Source organism: Netta rufina, assembly GCF_964035555.1.
Source record: "Netta rufina genome assembly, chromosome: 6".
NCBI lineage: Eukaryota > Metazoa > Chordata > Aves > Anseriformes > Anatidae > Netta > Netta rufina.
Window position 1 is genome coordinate 20,517,198 of NC_140129.1, and position 27,317 is coordinate 20,544,514.

The 27,317-nt window shown below is 38.5% G+C and overlaps 2 protein-coding genes across 2 annotated transcripts; one reads left to right on the forward strand and one right to left on the reverse strand.

Annotated features, from left to right (window-relative positions):
* Positions 1–2,233: 2,233 nt before the first annotated feature.
* On the reverse strand, positions 2,234–6,460 carry G6PC2 (glucose-6-phosphatase catalytic subunit 2; the record flags this gene model as incomplete). The annotated part of the gene is made up of 5 exons (XM_084289364.1): positions 2,234–2,745; positions 3,966–4,081; positions 4,870–4,981; positions 5,793–5,902; positions 6,243–6,460. 5 exons carry the CDS (start codon positions 6,458–6,460, stop codon positions 2,234–2,236), a joined length of 1,068 nt encoding a protein of 355 aa, XP_084145490.1.
* A 4,727-nt stretch (positions 6,461–11,187) lies between these two features.
* SPC25 (SPC25 component of NDC80 kinetochore complex) lies at positions 11,188–14,335 on the forward strand (the record flags this gene model as incomplete). Its single annotated transcript, XM_084288982.1, has 6 exons — positions 11,188–11,341; positions 11,428–11,493; positions 12,273–12,419; positions 12,549–12,653; positions 13,189–13,287; positions 14,202–14,335. 6 exons carry the CDS (start codon positions 11,188–11,190, stop codon positions 14,333–14,335), a joined length of 705 nt encoding a protein of 234 aa, XP_084145108.1.
* Between the last annotated feature and the right edge of the window lie 12,982 nt (positions 14,336–27,317).

Here is a 27,317-nt window from a genome sequence, read left to right on the forward strand (position 1 = left end):
AATCAATGTAAAATTCTACAGTTAATCAGCACAGTTATTTAACTCACTTCTGTTGAGATGGTGATGGATAATGTGTTTTCTGTGTTTTTCAGAAGGCATGACAATGCCTTCGGGAAGTATTTTCAGATACCGTAAGTATAATCAATAAAAGTAAAAAAAAAATAAAAAATATAAAAAAAATAAAAAGCCTTAATTAGCTACTTGTTTATATTAGGCAGAGTTGATAAATACAACAACAGTTCATTCAAGAATAACAAAGATCAGGAATTACCTTTGACTGAAGCTTGTATCTGGAACAGTTTGTTTTAAGGTCTACTGCATATTTCTCTGGAATATGTTACTGGGTATTGTCTGCTGGACAAGGGCCTCTTTCCTTTAGGAACTGGGAACTTGGAGACAAAGTCCAAATTACAGTACTAAAATTTAAATCATAATTTGCAGCAATAGATTGTTACTGTCAAAGTCATTCTGCAACTTACAAGGGGTGGTGGGGCAGTTTTCCCACTTTGTAACAAACCACACCATAATGGAGTTTCTTACAAAACTGTGCAACTACTGTACCAACTGCTGAAACTCAAATAAAGCTGGAAGGGTGAAAACTTCATTAGGATCTATCTCTTAATTCCAGGCAACAAAAGACAAAACAATTTCAGCTTTCACACAATTTCAGTTATAGCATTTCTTTATCAGAACCTAGTGAAATCACATAATCAACATCAAAGTGCTATTTTTTTCTAAAGAAGCATATTTAATCCTTAACTGAAAATGAGTAAGGAAGCTGCGTTGTTGGCTGTCTGCTTTAATCATTAGAGCCTGTTTCACGTTGGCACTGTTAGGTTAAAGATTGGACTAGATGATCTTACAGGTCGTTTCCAACCTCAATGATTCTGTTTGCCTCTGTAATTTATATCACATGCATTCCCAAGGGCCAACCCAAAATTATTCACCTTGTTTTCCTAATTAAATGAGATTCTTCACATTTCTGTCATCCCAGCACTAATTGGAAGTCTAAAAGCAATAGCATGCTTACATCTTCTAAGCCTTGTTACCAGATCACACACAGACAGCCCTAATTACCCATATTGTTATAACCTTACATTGCACATATACTCAGTACTATAAGGAAAGTAGTGCTTAGAGATTGTGCAGTGAAAGAGAATATGCAACAATAGGTGCTAAATAATGAATAAAAAGGGAAAAATATCTGACCGTGTATATATTTAGAGCATTAGTTTTATATAACAAACATATTTAAAATATTAGTTACTCCTGTGCTTAAATAAACTAAGCATACAAGAATATAAATTTGCAATGATTTACTCTGCAATTTCATTTTCTTGATTTACATAACCACTAACTGATTCAGGCTTGTGACTTTCAAACCGAGAGAATTAGACTAATTTACCTTTGCAGTACAGAAGCATGAACAACAATCTTGAGGGAATATGCCAAGATAATTTCACGATTGATAACTTTCTTCATTTGTTGTTCTGTATAGTAGAGGACTCAAATACTTTCCACATCATACACATGCATTTTTAACATCAAAGGTATAATAATTAGCATTCATGATTTATATGACATTTTTAAAAAGTAAAAATGAAAAAACCACAGTAATGCAATGATATATTCTACAGAGTCTAATTGAGACAAATTTAAATGTTTTTCCTCATCAGGCTTAATCAGAAGCTGTTTTGCTCAGGAAGCTCAATAAGTTAAGCCTATAGAAAGCTTTTCTTATAATTACGTTGGCCTTTTCACAGTTCATAGGGCCAGCTGTACAGTTGTAGGTGGTATAATACTGTCACACCCTTAGCTAGCAGTTTAGCACACAGTATCTCTATAAAAAATCAAAAATATTGAATATCACTATATACAACTGAAGCACCATCTAGTTTGTGGACAGAACTAAAAGACCACCAAGTAGCTAAACAAAACTATTCAATTATACTTTAAAACTTCAGCATGACTCAGAGTATTGTTAGAAAACCATACTGCAGTATCCTTCATTACAATATTTCTAAGAATAAAGTCAGCAGCTACTTAACGTTTTTGAGCTGCCAAAGTCACTCCTGAATGTGCAGATGTTAGATACACTGGCTACTTACCAAGAACACATCAAAGATGCAGTGGCATCTCCCTTGGATAAAATGAGTTAGCAGAACTGTCTTTGCAGAGGGTTCTTGAACAGCTCATATCCATCCTTACATTGCCAACCATTTCGAAAACTTATCTAATTAAGTTTCTTTTCAGTTGTCCTCATTAATGAGTGGACACAGTATGGAACCAAGGCAACTACAGTCAGAGGCATAGCTGCACTCTTACAAAAAGAGAGAATGTAAAACAAACACTCAGTATGAGTAGGTATCTTAACAACGTTATACAGCTGCAGTGTTGCTAAAGAAGCAGCTATACACAATATGCGGAAGCTTATCTTACAGCTATTTTTACCTTTGCAGCTTGCGATGAACATTTCAGAATTAATACCGAGACCTAGGCCAAAGAGTGCACCTAAATTCCTCACCAGTCCAGCAAATGGAGTAGTGTCGATGTTTATCCAGTCTGGATTGGCACACCACTTCTTGGCCTTCGGAACAGACCATAACAAGTCAATATCAAGAAGCTTGAGGACTAGGTAAAACCCAAGGGCAAAGATGAAAAGAAACAGGTTTGTCTTGATGTACGTTCTCAGGCTTGCTGTCTGAATAGCAGGGGCATGCTCAAATGCTTCCGCCACAAGTATGCCTGTGGATTACAAAGTCAGTGTTACAGTGAACAACACGCTTACATGTTGAAGAAGCACTTTTTACACTGCCTGTGTAGAATTTGACTTTTGAAGACAGAATATACATACATGCAAATATACATGCATATATATATACACGCACAGAATTAACCAGTCCTGTGGTACACACACACACAAGTCTCCCACTCGTACCTGATAAATTGAAAAAGAAAAAACATAAAATGCCAAACAGTGCGTGTTCTGTATCTGAGACATGCCTTAGGCTTGACTGTATCTCCCAGATGACACCCTATCAAATATGGGATGTAAACTAGAACATTCCTTTTCTAGAAGAGTCCTCTGCTCAAAGGCTGGCCTCAGCAATGCACCTTTCAATACCAGTTCCCACACAGGCTTTAAGCATTGAAGGAAAAGCCACAGAATGCAACTATACTCTTTCTTATTCATTTTATCCTGGTTGTGAAAAGGGACAGCTGGACTGCAAGCTGTTAACAGTGCTGCACAGCCTTCTCTGCATACGTTAAAGAGAATGGGAGCAGACAGCCCCTACTCCATGCTATGGTCACCCTCCTCAAGATCTGAGAGATACTAGAGATACTGTTCATCGTTTGAACATGCCAGATACCAATCTGAAACATACAAATAAAAACAACAAACATCACCCCCACATACTTAATCTTCCTAAATTCCCCTGGGGAGTTTGTACTGCTGACAGCTTTTTCTCAGTTCTGCCCCAGATCTCTGGCCCAACTGCATACATACTGGTTTGCCTCGGACCCCACTTGAAATGAACAGCAACAAATAAATTCCTCCTGAGAGGAAAGTAGAGCCATATAGGAGCTATTTCCTCCCTGCTACCTTCCACCCAGGCAGCACAGATGAAGATCAGATGTAGCCAGTACAAAAACTATAGTGCTAGCCTGTATCAGTAAACACTGTGTAGCATATTGCCTGTGGCAATAATGCAGTTGGAGTTGGCTGTCATCTGGAGCAGGTCTCGCCTCCTGTGTGAGTCACAGACATCAGATACAAACTGTCTTGCAAGTACGGAAGGCAATTACAAGACAGACTGTCAGCAAACCTTGGTCTTCCAGAGTGCAGAGCACCACTGCAGCTGCAGGTTGAGTAGCACTACTGAAAATCTTTTTAACATATCATATTTCAGGATGTTTAGATTTTGCATATATAATGAAAAAAATAGTAAAATTAGCAACATTACCGGCAAATACTCCGAGAATAACTTGATGAGGGAAATGTGTTGCTATGAATACTCTTGAGATGCACACACTGATCTGGATAATCCAAAAAATACTCCAGAGTAATGACCATGTCAGTCTGAAAGGGAAAATGAAGATGCTTAAAAATTGAGATATTTCACATAGTAATTTACAACATGCCTGGTTGTATTGGGCTCATATTTTTCCCAAGCAGAGGTTTACAAGCGGAAAAGTTTAGAATCATAGGATCAAAGAGTAAAGTCAGTACTAAAATACTAGTGAGAGAGGTGGTTCTTGCAGCTACATCCAGTGATGAAAGGCATCAGTGGCAAGTTAAATTAGCACTTTGAACATATTTAGCATCATGACAGCATATTTAAACACAAAAGATCATTATTTTGATGACAAAATCCACATAACATGGGAACAATCTCATAAAGCTTGGAAAGTACAACCAAAGTAATTAAAAGGCTTCCCTGCAGAGCTGAATAACATGGTACACTGAACTCTGCCAGTATTTTGTGTTTCCTTTAAAACGGATCAATGACTGATCAAAGCAGTAAATTTATGTACTAACCAAAAGATAAAATATTTTGAATTATATTAAATGTTTTTACATCTGACACAAAAGACCTGACAGTCCTTAATAGGAGCTGAATCACAGATACCGTGATGCAATAACCCTAAGTTAATAAACACCAACATATAGAAATGCACAAATCTTCTTAATATTATTTGACTTCAGTTGAAGTAAACCATAACAAAGTTGTTTTTTTTTTTTTTGTTTGTTTGCTTGTTTTTACAAACTGGATAAAACTGACTGAATATGTTGTTAAAATGAGCCCGTTAAAAACATAACATGCAAATAAACATCAGAATGAATTACAATAACAGAGAGATGCTGACCTGTGAAGGGTAACTGCTGATTTGTCCTTCCACCTTACTGTGTAGCTAAGTGCTGCTGTTACCATTACATACCAGACGCAGGAGGATCCCATGGCATGCCCAGATGGGCTTCCTAATAAAGACAAAAAGGAAAAGTTCAAGTTAAAAATGACAACTATAACTTTGGCATAAAGAAAATACCCACTGTCAGTTACTCAGGCAGCTAATCATTTAGGGGAGGGGGAAAAGGTTAACAAAACCTCAAAGGATGTTGTCAGTTACATCTCAAAAGTTTAATTTCTTAATTTTTCAGAAAACTCATCTATACAGAGTCCAGAACTTTAGCCAGAAATCAAGTAGGTAACAGTTTACCCATATTGGGGTGAGCTGGTATCTTGACCAGAAAGCATACTATTTTTCCATGACTTAGACTTTAATTATGATTAAAAAACAGAGCATCAAGTTATTAGTTGAATACTGATGTATTTACAACATTGTCATATTGGTACAGGTTTAGTTGCCCATAAATTTTTCCCCAGAGAGTCAGAGAAGCATTAAAAAATATGGGATGACAAATTTGAGTAATGTGTATTTCTCCTGCAGGAACATGCTTACAGGGAATGTGTCAAACTGCTGTATTTCTGTCATATTCCTCAATGTATGGCATACCTCAGCTACTCGTGGTTAAATACATCTCCATCAATTTGAGTGGCCACAAGTCTAATTTAACAAATACTCATGCTGAAACCTGCGATGTTATTCTGACATCTTGTTTCTATAAACACCAGAACCCCCTCAGGGCTGTAGCATACAACATACAAGTTACATATGCATAGGCCACCTCAAAATTTCTACATCATACAAAATCATCATAAGTCACATCCTCTCCGCCCTCCAGAAAACATTGTGTTAAATGTATCAATGTGATCTCCAACATTTCTTACCTGGTCCAGTTTCACATGTTATAGGAAACTGTTCAAGGCATGGACTTGACTGATTGGGATAAATCACTGTTTCGTGCACCCACCAGTATGGACGATGACCAAATAAAATCCTAATAATAATTAAAAAAAAAAAAAAAAAAGTGAAATGAAGCAAAGATGCAATAAAAATATTTTTATATAAGAACACCTCCACAAAGCATGATAAATAAACTTACAATGAATACAAAGAACTATGCTGCCAAAATTATTCCATAATAGTGCTATAGGTTCCTCTTGTCTTATCAAAATTTAATTTCAAACACACCTTAAATAACTTCAGTGTGAATTCCTAGTTTAGGAGTACAAGGAAAGTCTACCACTACACCGTTTGCAGAATGTTTTCTAAACTTGAGGAACATGCAGTAACCATCATTAGAAATAGCAAATTTTACAATAAACATGACTTCTTACCATTTAAATATGAGGTTGAACCAGTCACCAATGACAGCCACCCATATCATTTTAGTACCAACCACGTGGTTGAGTTGAAACCAGAGAGGAAAATAAATTGAAAATATATTGCGAGGATCTCCAACATGTGACATAAAATTAAGAAAATCCTGATAAGCCCTGTAGTCCCTCTGTAAATGCTGAATGATAAGCACGCCATTGCTATGAAGGAGATCCATCTTAATTGGTTAGACTGTACTTGAAATATAGCAAAGTTCCTTTAATCTTAAGTTTCTAGGGAGAACGAGAAACATGGAAGGGAACTATTAAAAAGTGAGAGAAGGTGATTGACGTTGCCTTTATATCGTATCGGTGGGGTGTACCCAGCCATTCCTGGAACACGTGGCTCCAAATCTCCAGGAAAGCACATGAGTCTGTTAGCACTGGAAAGCTTTTCTGTTTGCAAATTTTAATTGGAGGAAACTAAGTGAAGTACATGCTGGTCAGCAGCAAATTGTGAGGAAAGTTTTGTGGAAACACAATGCGTGACTTATGCAATCCTTTGTGTGAACAGTTGGAACATGTTTGCTTGAATTTTTTCACAGTTCATTTCTCTGCAGGATGGACATTAGTAGTGTGTATACTTCATTAAGTGTTGCCTCTATAAAGGATAGAAAGAATACACAAATGATTGGTCTCTGCAGAACTGTCATTAAAGCTGTTCATTTCAGTTTGAAACTGAATTTGGCAACTATTCTGTTTGTGCACAACACATTTTCAGTCCAGGAAAATACAGCCATCATCCATACATTAATGATTCTGTCGGACACTAGATCCACTCTTAAAGCAGTTTTCTCAAAGCACAAAAAAGCAACCATTTCCTTTGTACAAGAGGCCACGTTAATCAGGGCACACTGCAGATGAAGCTTTGTCTCAGAATCATCTCACGCAGCATCACCAGCCTTGCACATTGCTTACACCATGGGGGTGCTGCACACCTCTGCCAGGAGGAGCTGAAGCCTGACCCCTTCTTGGTGCCCAGCCCAGCAGAAATGAGACCTTTGCCAAATGGGTGGCTGGCAGTGATTTCCTGTAGTATTTCAATGGGAAGCCCTTGGCTTCTTCTGGATGAATGGCCAAGAGGAGGGGCAGATTCTTCCAGACACTGGGATTTTAAGAGTACACAGCAAATAATGTATTAGCGCATCAGACCTAGCAACTTTAATATTAATAACTGCAGCATAGGAAAAGATCGTGTTCACCTGGGAGGTGGCTACAGAAGAAACACTTTTCCCAGAGATTAAATGGATGCCAAAAGTCTGACGATACTCTTGTCTGACAGGCAGTCCTATGCAAGGGAACAAGCAGAGTTCTGTATCTGGCTCTAATATTCAGGCCTATCTTCCATTAAAGGTATCCTGTGCTTCTGAAACAACCACAAGCAGAAAACAAGCAGCTGTACACAGTCACCAAGCACTTCCCTGCCACTTTCTGCGTGGCGCCCAGGCTGAACAGCACAAGCCGCACCGACAGAGATGCGGGCTGCCTCACCGCCTTTGCTGAGGAGAGACTTAACAGCTTAACGCAGCTTGATGATGTGTAGTCAGGGAAGTCACACGGAAACCCAAAGCAGAATCAACAAATAAGGCGTGATAATTGAATGGACTTAGGAGACCTCTCTTCTGACACAGTATCACCTTTACCTAGCTATTAATAGTCTGCTTTTAGAAACATCTTAGCAGATGTAAATCCTATACTGTTTACTGCTATCACTCGCAGCAAGCCATGAAGAAGACCTTAAAATTAAAAAAAAAGATTTAAAATTCCACGGACTGTTTCTGAAATAACTACTAAAATACTTTTCTGTACGTTGAACAAATATCCACCTCAATACGTGTCCCTTCATTTCATAGAAAACCTTCTTAAAAACTAAATTTCAGTATATTTCAACATAAATATTTCCTAGCTTTCTGGCTGCAGATCTTTGGGGAGGTTTGTCTCTTGCCAAGCCCTACAGCTTAGTACTCTTCAGGGTGCCCAGGATGGGGCCACGCAAATGATCTGGTAGGACCTAACTTTCCCAATAAGTGATTTCTTCAGAAACATCTTTCCCACATAGCTTTTCGCATGTTAGTACTAGAGGAAATGCCCCTTTGCTACAAATTTAAAGCATTCCTCCTTTAAAGATCAGTAGAATTTATAACAACAACAACAATCACTCTTTTGTACATATCTGGGTTTAGTGTGTAAAAGAAGTGGAGAACCTGAAGCTTTCATCTACTTTTCAGTCTAGTTTATAAATAATTAGCTCTAAGCATTCATGTAAATATCAAGTCAGTGGCTGAGTAACAGCTGTCTTATTTATAGTACTTATTTAAGACAGCAACTGTAATAAGGTAAATAATTATTGCTCTATTAGGAAAAATTATTTTGCAGTAAGTTTCCATCAAGGTACAATGCAATGTCCTCTGAAGAGACCACCAACAGAAGAGGTCACCTTCTAGTCTCTCTCGTACAAGACGTGCAGGACCATTTCAGTAACTTGTTTGCATTATTTCTGAATATTAAAAAGTCCACCCCTGGCTAGCACTGGGACAGTGCTGCATCTGCTCAGGCTGAATCCTCCTTCTCAGACTGAACCATTCAGGCACACTTTGGTGCCCCCAAAATGTGGTAGATGTAATCTTGGAAGGCATGTCTTGGCAACACCTCAGTAAAGTAACCTTTTAATACCAACGTCCTGATATTAATTTTCATTGCAAATATTTTGCTGCTGATTCATACACTGCTAATTATCCTACTGCTTAGACAGATAAGCACCTTAGACATAATCAAGACAGAATTATGCTGTTAACAGCTAGCAGCAAACATAAGCTTTAATTTTCTCCTATTTCTTCTGCCTGTTTCAGCAGCACGTACTTCTTGGACATACAGTCATGTTTACAAAAACATTTTAAAACTAAATAAACCCACAATCGACAAAAAAAGCAAGAAGGAAGTTTTTGGAATAGATGAGAAGGTTTGTATGAGCGAGGCAGTACAAGCGATGTTCTCATCTGCCTGCCCCGCTCTGGGTCCTGCCTCATCCTGCAGGCAATCAACAGCTGACGTGTCATCCGCTGTCCTGCATGTGATATTTGGCAATCTATAAAATTCTGATACTAAAGCTCTTTTTAACTTCAGTGACGAGCAAAGAAAAGATGGAGAAACATGCATGGAAATACTGTATTTAAGAACTTGTTTCAACTCCAACAGTTGAGAACTGCTTCCTCAATAGGCTTTTACTCCCTACTTTTCTACACAGAGCACTGCAAAATGCATCTGTAATACCTGTAGTCTTTCTAAGTCACTTGAGATATATAAGAAATAAAACTATTTGCCGTTTTTAAGCAAGCAGAAATGTAAGAAACACCAGTGATCTGTATAAAATAGTCAGGAAGTGCATGCATTAAGTTTTTAATCAAAGCTTTTGATTTGTTTGTGGTCTTTACACAATCCAAGACCAGTGCTTGGTCTCTACATGAGCAAATGAGCTCCTTGTGCAATGCATAACCCTTTAAAATCACACCTGTTCACATAAAGAGTTTTTAATTTATTGATAGCTTCTCAGTTTATTTTCCAAGACATGTAAAAACAGAGACTCTCTGTATTCTTGGTAATAATAACATAGAATCAAAAATCACACTGATTAACCACAGAAGGGAGGACAAGATGTTTGTATCTCCTCTACACCTACACATCAGAGCAGGTGTTACATAACCCATGTCAGACGTTGCTAAGCAAATGTTTGCAAGGGAAGGAAAAACCATCAAAGTAAACATTTTCTAAAATGCTGTTAATGGCGTCCTATGTACTGGGTCTAGCTTTCTGCTGCATTATGTTTAGTTAATTGAACAATAACATTGATTTCCACATCAGTGTTTTCATTGGCACTGGACCAGCTACAAGGACTAACTAGCAATTTAGTCAGTTCACAAGTAAACACCGTATACAACAACAGACAACTATTTTCTTAGGAATGAACATTTTCCAAATAGAACCCCTGAGAAGATGTGACTTAATTATATATTTAAAAAGAGAGGTATTTAGGAAGCTCTTACTTTCTTTCCACATTTCAGGCCTTCCGGCAGTGCTCACCAGCCCCATACTGCCCTAGCGGAGGTCAGACTGCTCTGCGGCTAGGCTGACCCGGGGAGCTTTAAGCTAGTGCTAATGTGAACCAGCTGCTTTCTCTTGGTCAGCCGCCTTCATCTAATCAGTCCTCGTTAGTAGTAGTTACAAGGAAATTACTAGAATAATGAATGGTTTCAGAGCGATCCTCAAAGCTGTATTAAGTCTATGCTATTCTGAGATCACCTGAGTAACACCTGAGCAAGCTGAAGCCAGCAATTCGCTAGCTGTGAGCACAGACGCTGAGCAGCCTCCCTGACGAGCTGAGGGCTGCCACCTGGGGTCACAGCTGGTGCCTGCCCCAGCCCTGCGCTGTCCCAGGGTGCGGGGGGGGCCGGGCAGTGCTGCTGCGCCGCGCTCCTGAGGCGGCTCGGGCAGCTGCAGGCCGCCCGGGAGAGCCCCAGCCCGCGCCTCACCGCTGGGCCGCCCCGGGGACAGGCTGCGGGACAGGGACGGCAGCTCCACCGCCTCGGCGCCCCCCCCACCACCTCACCGCCCCCTCTGCCTGCCCTGACAGGGCGGCTCCGCCCGGGCGGCCTCCGTGTGGCGGGGCGGGGCGGGGCGGGGCGGGGCGGGACCGGCCCCTCACAGCCCCTCACAGCCGTTACCGCCCCGGCGGCTCCCAACGGGCGACTGCAGCTTGAGCCAATCAGCGGCGGGCTTGTTGTAAGGTGGGCGAGAGCGGCGGCCAGTGGGAGAGCGGCCGTTGGGCGGGCGGGAAGGCGGCGGCGGTTTGAAGGCGGCTGCGGCCCGGCGGAGGAGCCCGGCTGTGGTCTGCAGCCGCTGCCCCGTGACCATGGCCACCGTAAAGGCAGAGGACGAAATAACGCTCGTTGAGAGGGAAATGAAGGAGTTCTGGGCCGAGCTGAAGGGCGTTTACGGCACGGAGCAGCTGCAGCAGACCCTAGCGCTGAGGGACTCGTGCAAGGAGTCCCTGAAGGTGCTCTCGGGTGAGGAGGCGGCGCGGTCCTTGCACCCCCGCTTTCTCTAAGCCATCCCTAGGCTTCTTCGGGTAACAAGTCTCTTCTCCTTACAGAGAAATGGGCCAAGAAGCTGAAAGAAGGGGACCTGATGATTGATAAAATTCAGGAGTATAGAATCGGTACGGTGCTTTACTTACTATGTAGTACTTCTAAAATTAACAACGCAGCTAAATAACGTTTAACTTCCCTTTTAAAAGGTAACCTGTGAAGTCAGAACGAAGATAAAACACAAACCAAACATGCAGTTACAGGATGCAAACTGCAAGTCAAAAGCAACTTGCTGGAGAATTTCACTGATGATACAAAAGGATAAAGATTTGTTAAAAGTTTTCTCTGTAGCATTCTTGGTGCTGAAGAATGAATAAGTGATTACACTTAAAACAACAAAGTACCAGAACTTGCTGACTGCAATAGAAAAATTGTTACTTAGTAAAATATTGCAAACTGTTAGTTAAATGTTGTGAGGTTAGTTACATCTCCTGCATGAAAAAAACAGAATACGGTCAGCTTATCAGTCCAGGATTAACTGCTCTGAATTCCGTAACTGAACTTCAGAATCTCAAGTAAATATAGTTGCCACATGGAATATCAGTCAGCATTACCATTCTGTACTTTTTGTCAAATTGTCTCTGAACAAGATCAACCATCCTTGTGCTTTGAAGATACGAGTTGTGTCTGGCAGCAGAAACAGACTGCATGTGATACAGACAGTATCAGAGGAGCTGCTGACTTCATAGCTTTACTTCTGAGTAACTTTTACTTCATCCTGATACTTGATGCTTACAGTATGCACTTCATTAGATCTTATTCAGTCACCTCAAACTGTATAGATGAGTGCTAACTAGTGGGAGCCTAATTCATCAGCTGTAAATGTTCATATTTTCTTGCTTCCTTTCAGAGATTCTTCAGCAGAATAAACACATATCAGAAAATCAAGAGCAGTTGACAGAAATAAAATCTAACCTAAACCATGAAGAAGAGCAAAAGAAGGAGTTGACTGACAGTATCCAAGAACTTAAAGAAGAGTTGATGAAGAAAAAGGAAGGTGAGAGTTTTTAATTAGAGGAGGAAGTGTTTTTATCGCTTGCTCTTGATGGGCTTTACTACTGTTTATTTTTTTTCTTGTGCTTTACTGATTTTTACTTGGTACTTCTTGTGGCTTTTAAAATCCTAGTGGTATCATCTAAAAACAAGGCCGCTAAGGAGAGAGTGGAACGACTTTGCAAGTCTAAAGAGTTGTTTGAAGAGCGGCTTGGATTGGAAATACGTAGAATTCATGGTATGTTCCTGCAGTTTCTTTAGTTCCATATGCAGTGATACAATGTGGTTTATGCTGAATTATGTAGCAAAGGATGTAGCAGCTCATGCAACTGAAGAATTGCCTTGGAGGTACATCTACTCAGCAGTAGACTAGTGTATTACATTGAGTCATCTTCCTCTCAATTACACACTCGCTGACCATGAGTGCTGGTTGATTAGCAGCCATAGTCTTGGCCTTGGACTGTGGCTCTTGCTCACAGCTGCTTTTGTTACTGAAGAGCAGTTCAGATGTCTTTGCAAATCTGAGGAAGATAATGGTTGGTAACTTTGCCAACTCCAAGTAAGTTATTCCCACTCCTTAGCTCAGATATTACCGTTGTTCCTCAAATGGCAGAAGATGGTATATTAAAACATATTTGTCTTGTTTTCTTTACAAGTTTACTGAATTTGCAAGTATTGTAAGCATTAATTAAAACAATGTAATATTGTGATTTTTATTCATCACTGTGACTATTAAGTGAAGCGTTAATGAATTCTGTTTGTATTTGCTTTAGATGAACAGTTACAGTTTATATTCCGACATATTGACCACAAAGATCCTGACAAGCCGTATGTGTTTACCCTTTCCATAAATGACCAAGGAGATTATGAAGGTACGTGGACTTTAAATTTGTAAATAAGAGGACAGAATCTGATCTCTATATTTGGAAAAAAAAAAGTTGTCATCTTTGTCTTCTAATTTATGCATGGAAAACTTTGCAGCATTAATATACCTTAATATAGTTTCTCTTGTTTATATGAAAACATACACTCCTCTGTTTATGGAATTGCTGTTTGCTGCTTTGCTTGGTACAAAGTAGAGAGATACAGGGACAGATACTTGTTGCCTCTTACTCTTACGCAAGAATACACCTGTCTATGCTGACAGGTGTATTTCAATCTGCTCGAGAAGCCAATTGGAGAGAAAAAAATTTGTTCCCCGCTATTGATTCCCTACTATTGTGTGATATAGGAGAAGGATTGAAACTAGAAATGCAGAATTCCTCTTTGCAGAGATACAGCCTTCCAGATCTTAACTCAAGATAGCAAAGACCAGCAGCAGTAACTTGAATACTGTGCTGAGTTGCTTCTAGAAGAATACTCCAGACTCTGCTATGCCTCTAGGTATGGACACAGCAGACTGCACTTTTTACTAATTCAAGTCTAAATGGGGCTGAAATAAAAAGTTTATCACATGCTGGGCTACATCAATTTTCAGTCTTCACACCTGCAGAGCAACAAAAATGTTTAGGAATGTGTCTCAGTTTTTGAGTTAGGCTGAGAACTGCTCTAACAACTGAAGCAGGAGCACAACACTGAGTGGGAGGACTGAAAATCAAAAAGAATTGTATGCTCTTTTGAGGCTTTGTCTTCACTGAAGGAAAATAATTTAATAGATTACTCAAAAATAATGACAAACTAAAACATACAAATATAGCAGACGACATTATATTTCATAGGCCCAGAAAAAAACACTAATAGTGAATTTTTTGTAAGTCTAATTTTTTTAAATTTTTGTCATTTTTAGTGACTTCCTGTACTCCTCCTCTGGATTGTATAGCAGAGTTCCAGCAGAAAGTGAGAGAAACTAACAACTTTTCTGCATTTGTTGCCAATATCAGAAAGGCTTTCACTGCTTTATCTTATAAACAGTCCGCCTAAACTTAGCTTATGAATCTGTTCCTAGCTATAGAGCGCTTCTTATTTTTCCTTTGTGTATTGTGTAAGTATCTATTTATTCATGTCTTACTCTAATCTTTAAATAAAGAAAAATAATGAAAACCATGTTTTAGTCCACTATCATCTAGAGGCATTTTTGATCATTCTTGGAACGACATTATAATCAACTGCTTACCTGAGTGGCTCCAGACATGTAAATGTAAATCCAGTAGCAAGTAGCTAAATTTTGATTTAAGGCCTTTGTTTCATGAGTTCTCAAACATGGTTAGCATAGTATTTCTGTTCATATTGTTAGACAGTCAGCCCAAAAGTGGAAGCCCAAGGAGCAGGGATGTGGGAGGTGAGTGGGGTTGTTGCACAATGTTAAAAAAAAAAACAAAAAACAAAACAAAACAAAAAACAAACAAACAACAAAAAACAACAAACCAAACCAACACAAACCAAACCTTTGTACTAGCCATAACTATTTTTGAAAAATACATCTTTTTCTGAAACATGAGAGCCAGATTACCCTCTTACTTTCTACAGGTGGTAGGAAAATACTTGGTAGCTAACTTTTTTTTTTTCCTTATGCTTCTGCTGCATTTATTTATCCTTTTTGAAGCCTGGTTTTATATTTATGGTCTTTAGTATATGATACAAAATAGGTTTTACCCATTATATTACATATTAAAAATTGTCGGTCTTCTATTTACTAATGGAATTAGAGCAGCCCTCATTGTTCATGCTTCACATGTATAATCTTATGCTGGGGGTAGGGGAAAAGCCACACAACCGAACCCTATTTCTATGTCTTCCTCATCTTACACTTGACCACCTAAGTCTGGTGCTGCTTACTCTTTTTAACACTTAAGAACATTGCCCACTCTCATGAGAACTGTATTTTAAATCACCTAGCTTGTAAGAAGCAAAACAGTGCTACCAGTTATCTAACAGCTGCTGTATGGAAGCAAAACATCCAGCAGGATGCAGCCACCTCACTTCAATGTTTTCAAAGGGAACTTTTATGCATTAGGGCTGTACATATTGCTTAGATGCACTCTAGCATATCTCATTTGACTGTCATCTTCAGAGGGTAGAAAAATTACTGAAACATGCTCTGAGTAATAAGTAGAATAGACTTACTGCCTGTATCTTCTTTTCATCTGCCATCATTTCTTTTCACATTCATCCCGGGCATGAGTAGCTGGTTTATTGCTTCCAGCAAAGTTACTTTGCGAAGATTGCTGTGTACAGAACATAAAATATGTGACAACCACGGCATTGGAATTTACATGATTAAGAAATTACTTGCTCAAAAAGATGATGTGCCTGGTTATAAATATTCTGCACATACTCCTAAAGCAAGCCTCAACGTTTAAAATGTTTATCGTGTAATTTAAGCCTTTACAACCTCTTCTGGAGTTTGAATAATGAACCAAGGAAAATCAGATGCGGATCTTACTTCCTCTAGAAAAAAGCTAGGCATTCCAAAAGCAGATTAAAACTAGAAGTGTATACAATAGAATTGTTTCACTTATTACAATATATGAAGTAAAAACTAGCTTGTGAAATCCCTGAAACAGCCTTTATATTTGAAATTTTGTCTTTAAATTTTAAAACATTTGTGCTTTTACTGATTGCACTTAGTGTGCACAAAACTTCACGCATGGGAATCTGGCAATTTGGAATTTTGTTTGTAAGGAAGTTGCACAAGACAGCTCATTCCAATAATAGAGAGAACTCGAATAATACTAACTCAACAGATGCAGTTGTTGGGACCCCCAAGTACTGAACAGCACTCAAACTGAAACATCCCAAAGAGGTTGTGGGACAAGCTCTTGAGCTTAAAAGCAAATGCAGTTTAGGGATTATGACACGCAGTTAAAAATCTCCCTCCAGCTGGTGCTAGTGCTCTATCTATTTAGCAGGATTGGGTTTATCTCAAGGCAGACATAAATATTATTTCAGTGAGGGTCAGAAAAGGCTTTTATTTTTTCATAAATCAATTTGCCCAGCCATGAAGGTTGCTTTCCCTTTCAGACCATTCACCTGTACTTAGCTACCATGCATTGGCCAGCAGCTACTGCTGACCACAGAGAAAACAGCTGGTAGACACCAGTGTGTATGCTCAGCTCCTCATCACATTTATTTCCCAATGTAATGCAAAAATCTGGAAAAAAAGGGCATCGAATTTACTAGGTATTGAAAATGCACTGTGAAGACAAAATAATGTTAAATATTAGTAATGTACAGAGTGCATTTAATCACAATCACTGTTTGTATGCTAGTTGAAGGTCAGATTTGAAAAGAAATTGAATTACTATAACGGTCATTCTGGCTAACAGAACAGTTTTATTACACACCTACTCAAGTAAAAGTGGAAGTGGCTATGCTGAGTATATCGACATTTTTTATAAACCCTCTTGCATGTTGCTAGATATTTTAAAAAGCAAAAGAACAAGTATTGGCTACACTTCTGAAAATTAAGAAAGACACAGAAGTTATGCTGAGTTTCTGTCATATTTCAATTGTTTTATATTACTTGCTATCTTTAATGCCTCTGTAAACTTTGTGCATTTATTGAGTACCCTGGAATTGTCTAAATGAGTCCTGTCATAATACTGTAAAATCACTATGCAATCATTTGTGAGTGATTTATAACCTTTGTAAATCCCTGCTGAACTAGATATAACAAACACATACATACATAAATCATCTAATCCCACAGGCAGATTACAGTATGTTTTTTAACTGTGTGAATAAACTATACTAAGTAATTATAGTAATATCATTACGTTTTTAAAAGAAATAGTTGCAACCCAATTACATTAAGCTTTACTGCTGAAATAGGATTGTATACCTGAAAGGTGGGGGGAACAGCTTTGATTGCCAGACAGTGAGACTTCATTCTTCTTGTTACCCCTAATCAGTCTAACAATTATACACAGAAAGCATTTTAGAATCCTGAGCTTATAAACAAGTTGTTCCAGGAGAAGCAGAGCTAATGAGGCCTGATTTCCTACAGATCTGTTTTTTTTTTTTTTCTTCCTTAAATGGTGCCATTCTTTTCACTGCAATATCTCAGCACTTTATAATCTACCTAGTAGATGGGGGCCCGCACCAGTCCTCAATTATGCTAGTTTATCATCTGTTTGGCTGCTACTGCTAAAACAGTATGATAATGGTTGCACTGTTTACCCTCCCTCAGTGCAGAGCATTGATTTGTGGTTCTCTCCTTTACCTGCTTGCTGATTTCTAATACACCGTTGAAACAGCAATAGCTGCAACACTATCTCGTTTTCAAATTTGGATTAAGAAGTTTGGATTCAAAAGTTTGCTACAAACAGTGTTTAATCATACAAGTGCATACTGTATTTTATATGATCTTATGTATATTTTAAAGTGCATATGCACTGAAATGAGAAATTGAAAGAAGATACAATTAGTTTTAATCCAATTTCCCTCCTTTTCAGTCACAGCATGTTGAACAATGCTAATTGCTATTGACTCACCTGTTGTTTTTTTGACTACACGGAAACATGCTTTTTGGCTTGACTCAATGAATTCTTTTGCACTGAGTACAGGATCATGGGCTCAGTTTTTCAATATCTTGTATCTTCTGCACCAGAGCTTCATCTGGAATAACTGGCTTGGCACAGAAACAGGTCTGTTGAACGAATATCAACCATCTGTTGCTACTGTTTTGATTAGAAGCATGTTACGTTTACTTTACATCAATGACAATTATCATAAAGGATTCCAGGCATTTGAGACCAGTCTGCACACATCAACTTTCTGGCTAAGCAAGGAGAATGTAGAAGTGATACAGGGGCAACCTTGTGGGAGGTGTACTAGCTAAGTTAAAGCACAATTCAAGTAAATGCTTATTTAGGTTAAAAATAAAAACAGGCAACTAATCTTACAAATGAAGCTAACAAGAAGGATACTTAGTTGTCTAACTCTATGTCTGACACAGCCCCATTAATGGAAAGACAATGCAGCAAATTGATAATTGCATTCTTTTAACATTAGCCACCAGTTATCAGCATGACTTACTGGTCTGTATTATCCTATACTTTGTGCAAAGGCAGAGAAGCCATCTGATAAAATCATGGAAAGAGGAAAACCTCTTCTGACATGCAGTCCTCCATGCTGTCATGTGCAACTCTGCAGCGATTATCCGGCATTTTAGGCTCCAGCCTTTTCTAAAGGTAGCCCATGATTCTGACAGTCTGCTTGGGACTGTTACAGTAGACACCACCTTTACTAAGTGCTCTGCTGACGGCATTGCAGTGAATCAAGAATACCAAAATTGCAGTTAATGTTTATGCAATTTACATGAGAAAGTTGGTTTACTTGCCTTAGCTGGTCTTGCTGAAGTTTCCCTCCACTATCATTTCTTGTCTGTAATGGCTGGTACAGAACAGGAAATCCAGAATATAAAGAAAGAGAACAGGATAACGAAAGAAGAAAGGGGAGCGAATATAGCACAGGATGGAGCAAAGGAATCCTAATTAAATGAACATACCCATGCTTTCTGAAAATATTCCAAAAGTCCTGGTCACACACAGTGCTGATCTTATTCCTCTGATCAGAAAATATACAGTACACAATCCATGACACTTTACTGTTGGCATCCACCACAGGGTAATATTTTTTCTAAGAACAGAACAAGTTCTTGTGCCATTGCTCTTGTGCATCTGCAAGCACAAGTAATTCTGCCCTTACTAAGAGAGGACTTTCAAATGAAGTATTTTTGTTACTTACTACAGTAATGGCATTAAGCAGAGACTCATCAACACGGAAAGTCTTTACATCCCGGGAGAAGTATGAGGAGCCTATTCAAACCAGCAGAGTGGGTTAGCACAGAGGGGAGCCTGCAAAACATCAGTCCTTTTAACTGTATTTGACTAAATTTAACACTGATTTGGAAAGAAGTAAGGACAAAATTATTCCCAAGGTACAAAGGCATGCTTTCCTGTAGTAGAAAAGCAACTGTGGTATGTTCCCATGTATTGAGAATGTAGGGACACTGCCAAAAGTATTTCTGGGATTCTGAACTGTGTTCAAGTTCAAAAGAAAACCAAGAATGAGATGGATTTTGCATGACTTTGAGTTTGGCTGTAAACATGCCGGACACCTCTGTGACTTCCACTTGTAACAACCTTAGTATTTCCTATAAAGGATGTGTAGGAAGGTACACTTTGGCACATCCAATACACCGAATAAAATATGAAAGAATTGTAAGATGCAACTACTGTCATTATACACACAGAAGACTTAAGTGAATCCAAAGCTGTATAAAGATGTTGAATGATCAGCTCTAATATTAAGAAATGGCATGCAGTTACTTAGGAATGGATGTGGTTGCCCAATCATTTTGTTAAATTGCTAGCACTTAGTATACTTTACTAAGGTAAGAGAAGAAAACTAATCTATCAGCCTGTTCACTGGGACTTGAATGAATATGTTAAAGTTTGAGCACTGGCCCAGACTTTTGGGGAGTTACTACATCACCCCATTTATAATGGAGATGGATGTCATGCAATAGAGTTTTGAGAGTCTGAGCTCAAGTTACATTTGGCTGTAATATCAAGCATTAGAAATGTGCATCTAATCTTGTTTTGATTCAGCACTCATTCTATCCATATGGCAGCTGATAACGTCACAGTTAGCAACACATTTTTCTTCTTCCAGATAGCATTGTTCTAAGTTCCATGGTGGATACATGTCAGATCTCACAGCTGAGGTCTTATATAAGAATTCTCATATGCCAAACAGCTCAGTTTATGCTGGATGCTTGAACTACTTGAAAAAAAATGAGCCCAGAAATGGGACAGAAAGTTGCTAGATAAGTAGACACAGGAGGGTACTGATGCAATTTAATTAAAGAAGGATCACATTCCACCTCTGAATTTTAGGATTTTTAAGTGGGGAGATTGCAAGAAGTTGCCTAAATATGGCATGAAATGCTGTTGTCATGCAATTGTATGGAAGCCTTACTCTGTCCTATTTTGGAAAGAGTCAAAATAAGCTGCATATATTTCTCTGTCTCTCAGCAGAGCATTGGCACAGTGTAAGCTCTGGTTTTCCAGCCAGGTTCATATTGGTTGTTATGCAGTTTTTTTTCAGAGCATTAGTATTTCTGGTGAGACTTTAAATCCATTAGATAACTAGCCCTAATCAATTTATAAGTGTATTTATGGCCAGTGTGTATGTCCCACTCAAACGAGGCTGCCTGTCCTCTGCACTGCAGCAGCATTTCCTGCCAGCTCTTCTCATAGCTGTAGCAAACTTCTCTGCAATTTCTCTGTTTTATTCCTTATGACAGATGTGTGGACACTTGCTTAGATACCCAAGGCCAAATTCCCGGTTCAGTTTTGTGCTGGATACTTGGACTAGTTGCAGGAGTAGCACACACATTACTATAAAAGCTTAACAGTCAGCAATCTCAGTGGTTACAGACAAGTGTGCTGGGAATTTCAGCAAGAAGAGCATCTGTTCTTCCTGGACACCTTACTTACTGGGTTTAAGAGACACTCTTCTGATATTTCATCACTGTTCATGGGGAGAGCCAATGTGTTAAGAGTGTTAAAGTCCAGCTTAGGTACACCCCTAAGGAGTCTGTGAAGAGATCATGAAATGAAAGTACTGATCTCATTCCCAAGAAAATCATTCTCAGAATCAGCACTATCCTTTCCTCCTTTTTGAGTCTGGCAGCCTATAAACACACTGGATGAATTGCCTGGCAAGCGCACTAAGTCCTAGCAGAACAAATAGTTACATCATTTAAAGAAAAATCTGCTCTGTCAGTTTGTCTTTTTTTTTTTTTTTTTTAAATAAATCCAAAAAGATGACTAGGGCAGACCATAGGCAGAACTTGAACCGAATTTGTCAAATCAAGTTTTATATTGGCCTGAAATTAGTCTATTTTGAAACTGTTTTTAAAAAAACAGACATGTATATGTATTGGTTCTAGAAGTAAGCCTCTGTTAGGAGCTGCTATTGAGCATATTTGCCTTTACTGAAAGACAAGAATTCTTCACAATCATTTGCTCCATGTTTAGACAATCATTTTGCTAGGACATGAGTGCAGAATAATTAGCTACCAATACCAAAAGATTAGTTTGGCACATCTGTTTTCTTTCATTTTTGGACAAAAAGTGATTCTGCTACACTTAAGTAAATGAGATGTGCAGCAGTGCTGTGCTGTGGCTCTACAAGGGATCTATTTCTGGACTAAAAATATCAGTCACTGATCTCCATGAAATGGATCATCAGTCGGGAATAATCGTAAATGGTACCTGGACAGAATTAACAACACGAAGAACAGTGTTCATTCACATGGCAGTACAGCTGCAGAAGAAGGTTTAACAGGTGGAAGAATCTGGCCCACTGACTTCAATAAGAAGAAACCTATAGAGTGCTAATGTACTTCACCAAAAGGAAACTGAATATACTAGAAGATCAATCATCGAATATTCCAAAATCTACTGCTTACCTAGGATATATTTATGGAGAACTGACTTCATCCTCCACTGTGTGAAGTGTAACAGTGAGGACCACCATTCAAGACCTGGACTGAAGACTAATCCTATTTCAGGGATGCAGGAGACTCTCTGAATGAGTATAATTTCCTGAAAGTTCCCCAGGACACACGAGCTAATTCCCCCTTGCAAATGCTGGGAAATTTAAATAGCTCACTCTTGGGTAGCTGTACCATTAAGGCTGGGCACTGAGTCAGGGCTCCCTCACAAGGACTCACTAATGACACCACCTGCAACACCCATTTGAGTACAGACACTTCTTACTTTCAGGCCCGATGCACCCCTGAAGTGTGACTGTTAGTTCCCACTCCTGGGTTTTTGCAAACTGCATATCCATTACTGAGACTTGTCTTGGGCTTCAAATTTGGAAATTAGGATTTGGAAATCGCAAGAGATGTAAACAAGCAGCACACTGATTTGTCACTGACCATCCTCTGGCAGAATTACTAAAACCAAAGCCCTTTTACATATACAGCAGTGAAGATTTGAATATTCATCAGTGCAGTCAATATACATACATCCATTCTAAATGGCACTCTAAAAACTGTTGCCTCTTGCTCCATAGTTGTGGCTTGGTTATGTGAATGATGTAGCAAGTTCTGGTCTAACAGTTTCCTGTACAGTATTTGCCTGATGACATTTCCACACTGTTTCCCCATCTCCACTGAAACAGTACAGAGAAGCCTCTGTTTCTTGATTTTGTTGATAAGAAACAGTGTGTTTGAAGCTTTACCTTTTAAAAAATACATTAATCAGTCCCCTGATGGCTGTTCTGATAACCCTGAATCAAGAAGGCTACTGAGAATACCACCAACTCAAGCTGTACAGAGGACAGCGTCATCTCCTGGCTCTATGATACAGGTTCAGATTGCCTCACAATTGCACTGGAAGTTTTTTTCCCCAACATCCAACACTGCAAGCTCAAACCCAATTTGCTGTTTTTAATATTCCAAAATCTTTCTTATCACTATTGCTTTTCAATTTCTTTCTCCCACTCTCTCTGTCGGTAGGGTTACTCTTCCCCAGAACACCTTAATATGTTTACCTTAATAGTTTACCTTAGTATTACCTTAATATGTTTATTTTGCCAACACACCTAACCTTAGGGCTCTCTGCAGGCTGTTTTATGTGGCAATCCATAGCCCCTCATACTGTGCATTAACTGAATTTCATGAAAGTAGGGCTAGTTTACCTCCAGGGTAATCTTTCAGTGCTTCTCATCTACTAGTTCTAAAACACTTTTTTCAGAACTTTTCTTTTTTTTTTTTCTTTTTTTTTTTTTTTTTAAATTTCACTCTTGATTCCATCACATTTTTATTTTAGGACTGAACTAGGAGTCCAAAAGCATGGGCTGCTTCCTACAGCCAGCCTCACTTGCTTCCTCTGTGCAAAGCAAAGCAAACCCCATGGCTTCCCTGATGCACCAGCAGCAGCAGTCTGGGGAAATCCAGCTATCTGCAAAGTGCTCAACCCCTGCCCCTCTAACACTTGCATAGCTAAGCTTCACAGGGCAGGTTATAGGTGTTAATGAAAAATAAATGTAAAAGTAAAATAATCTTATTTGCATAAAGCAAATTAACCTACATTTGCCTTGCACAGATAGGTTTTGGATTACCAAAATTAATGGACAGCTGCTTAGTATTGGGTTTTCACAAAGCTGTGATCTCTGCATTTTACAGTGCAGAGGGAAGAGAAATCAGCAGCAAGAATTCTGGACACCACAGTTAGCCCAACATGCATTCTAGCTTCACACATGTTACTCATACCAATATACCTCTGATATCTCTTAAACTTTTTAATATTGAGTGTGTTTACATTTTCAAACTCCCCAGTAAAACAAACATGGGAACTCAGTGGAAATCACATTACAACCATCCTGGATTCCTCTAAACCTGAGCACAAATTAGAATCCTGTTCTATGAAATCCACTTAAGAAGGCAACCTACTGACAAAGGTAGGCAGCGTGAAATAAGTCAAAGGGCCAGGAATAGCATCATACAGAACAGGGCACAAAGAGGAACAAAAACAAAACAACAACAACAACAACAACAACAAAAACAAAAACAACAAAAAAAAAAAAACAAGCAAAAAAACAGGATAAATTAGGGAAACAGCAATCCTCCATCCATGCTCCATCCATGCTATCAGAGCCTGGACTACTGGTGTGGAGTGGAAATTCCTCTGTGCAAGCTCCCAGGCTCTGTCCATCACAGTGTGATGAGCTGCGTCACACTGAAATTTGCCCACTTAACACCTTTATACATTCAGATTCCTTCCACTCACCTCTTGTCCTGCAGGAGTCTGTGCTGGTCTCTCAAATGGCATTCTCTGTGGGCAACCACTGGGTTTTAGCTCTTCCGAAGCAGCACTGACCTCCTGAGGCTTCTTCTGAGATGGTGTTTCTTGTACAGAGGGTCTTTTACAGACTTAAAGGCAGTACACCAAGGAATTCTTGCTATTTCTAATATTATCCTGAGCCACTTTCTGTACACAGTGGCTCTTCCTGTACTATGTAAGTCGAGGGGTAGACATAGAGTAGGAAGCAAAAGACATTAGACATACAACTGAATAAACTAAAGAATAATTACATCTCTTAATAAATCTCTTCAATAACAAGAATTCAAATGCTGAATTAAAAGCACTGCAAGATTTGCTTTATATATTATAATAGACATATATTAACAATTGCAGTAATTACAGCATCACAGAATTAGTTCTTTAGTTTGTTAAACACAATGCAAATCCCCAGGTTTACTTCTCTTCGAAAGACAAATGTTCCACATGACATGTGAAGATTCCTACATAACTGGTAATTGTGTTATGAAAACTACTTCCTTAATTTTCTGCTGAAGTTGTGTGAATACTTTTTATGCATCGCATAATAGTATATATGTTTATGCAACATTTGAGTAATTCCTCATAATGTTTTAGTGCTGCACCACAGGCTGCCGGATGGTGGAATTTTGTAAGCTCTACTTTTGTGACCGTATGAAAGAAATTCCAGCTCAGGCATTGCTACACATAGCTAGTCTTTGTTTAAAAAACAAACCAAATCCAAATCCACCAACCAAAAAACAACAAACAAACAAAATAAAAAGACAAACCCTCAGCCACCCACCTATAAGCCTTTACCCCACTTCCTCTTAACAGCAGTGAAAAAAAACACAGAATCCTATCATAAATAAGCAAGCAGATTTGGTCTACTCCGTAATGACACAGGCCTGAAAGATGCAGGTTCCTTGGCAAAATAACAGCTTTTTCTCTGGAGAACCACTGTACAACAGTGGCCCTCTTCTCTCAATTCCAGAAGAGGTAAGTAGTTAGTGCTTTACTGACTGATAGTCTAACCAGAAACAAACAAACGAATGTCTAATTAAAAAAAAAACTCTGACCACTTGTACTGAAAAAAATTACAGTTTTTCTGAAGCTCAAGCTGGTATTTCAGAAACGATAACTTTCAAAATTTTACATTTGAAATCTTAGCAAAATGACTTTTTTTTTTTTGTATTTTATTTTATTTTTATTTTATATAGAGAGAACTTGCTCTTCTGACACTTATTGTTATGAACTGCCTCAACCAAAAAATACCAGAAAATACCGCAGTGATGACCTCAGCAAAAACATAGTTTATCTGCTCTAGAAATGCTGGCATCTGCAGTGCGGATGACAATCCTTGATCTAAAAGAAAGGAAAAATGTCATTTGCATTTCATGAAAAAGAGAAGGCAAGTGACAGTAGATTCCTAATACTTATGTTTATTATGAAAGTGTCTCCAAATTTAAATAGCCCACAATACTGATTGGTTCCAGAGACTTTATGAGGGATAATTATTTTTCATATTAAAAACAAACAAAACCAAACCAACCAAGTTAAACACAAAATAACTCCCAAAGTTCTACACAATAGCTATACATAAAAGGACTTTCAGCTAGCTAGCACATCACTGTGTCTGGGACAGTGGAGTTCCTACACATCACTGCATTCTGAAAGAGTTGCTCAAGCACAGGATTGTCATGAAAACACAGGTGAAATAGTGTCATCTGCCTCACCCTGATTTGCAACAGGCAGTCAACATGCACAATACATATGAGAGCTTGTCTATGGATCTACTTAAATCCCAGGACTGTGAGAAGTTGAATTTCAACAGAAGAAGATGTAAAATGTGTTTCCTTACACAAATCATTTTAGGTCATGTAAGACAATCTTGTTCGTTTTTCATCGTCACAGCTCCATAACATCAATTCATGGTATTTCCTCCATTTTTCAAATTGAAAGCAGTTTCAAAAACAGAATTCTGTACAGACACACTCAAACTCTGTGTTTTCATTGCAACTACAATCAGAAATCTTTACAATTTAAAGGCTACACATTTATGCCACTTTTCCAAACTTCCACTAGTGTTTTTCAAAAAGAAAAGAAATAAAGAATAAGGTTGTCTTACTGAAGTTCCCATTAGGTCCCTGTTCCAAATCAAAACCAGTCAAAACAAGTAATACAAACTGGTTTTGCTTTATGGTTTAAAGGCAACTATAGTTTGCAGAACACTGAAGTTAGGCCTAATAGGTTTTACATTACAGGAAGGGTAAAAAGTATTCAATAGCTCCTTTTGCACAAATGTCACAAGTAGTAGACAATAGGAGACATACAAAAATGGGTTGTAGCAAATAGATTAAAAAAATACCAAAGCATCAACTGTAGAAAACCAATAATAGCCCATATTTCTCCGAGAATACAGAAGGCTGCAGTAATGAAAAGATGAATGTAACAGGCATTAGGCTTCCTACTAGAATACGCTGCGTAAAACATGCAGCATCTAAATCAACTCATGTTGATCATCATTGACATTTGCTGCAGGGTAACAGCTTCTGCCATTGTGTTCTGTTCAGAACTAGAACGTGATTTTCACTTAAAACAGATATAGATTTAAAACAAGAATCGTTTTACCATAAGCAAAGCTTTAGTGCATGTACTTGGGTCTCAGAAAAAGGATTTGGCATCAGCAATCACACAGACTGGTTCCAGGCTGAAACAGGAGCACCTAAAGATGTGACACCCAATTCAGTTCTGCTGGAATCATTAAATAAATAACACATATAAAAACTACAAAATGGCAACAAGGAAACAGCATGGGACACTTTGGTATTTTAGAACTAGCACTATTTAACAGCAATCAAGATCCAAATGACGCCAATATCCACCCTTGTTGTTTGATCAGATATTTCTACCAATTTCTGCAATGTATAAGTGTTTTTTTTTTTTTTTTTTTTTTTAATGGAGAAAACAACAACAACAAAAACAGCAACATATTTTTCTTTTGGTATGAAAAATGCCAATATGAAAAGCAGTAAACAAAAGGAGACCTGAATCTTATTTTACTATATTCTGGGCTGGCTAGGGAGAGAAGACAAATTCTTTCTACTTACTAATAAACTCTA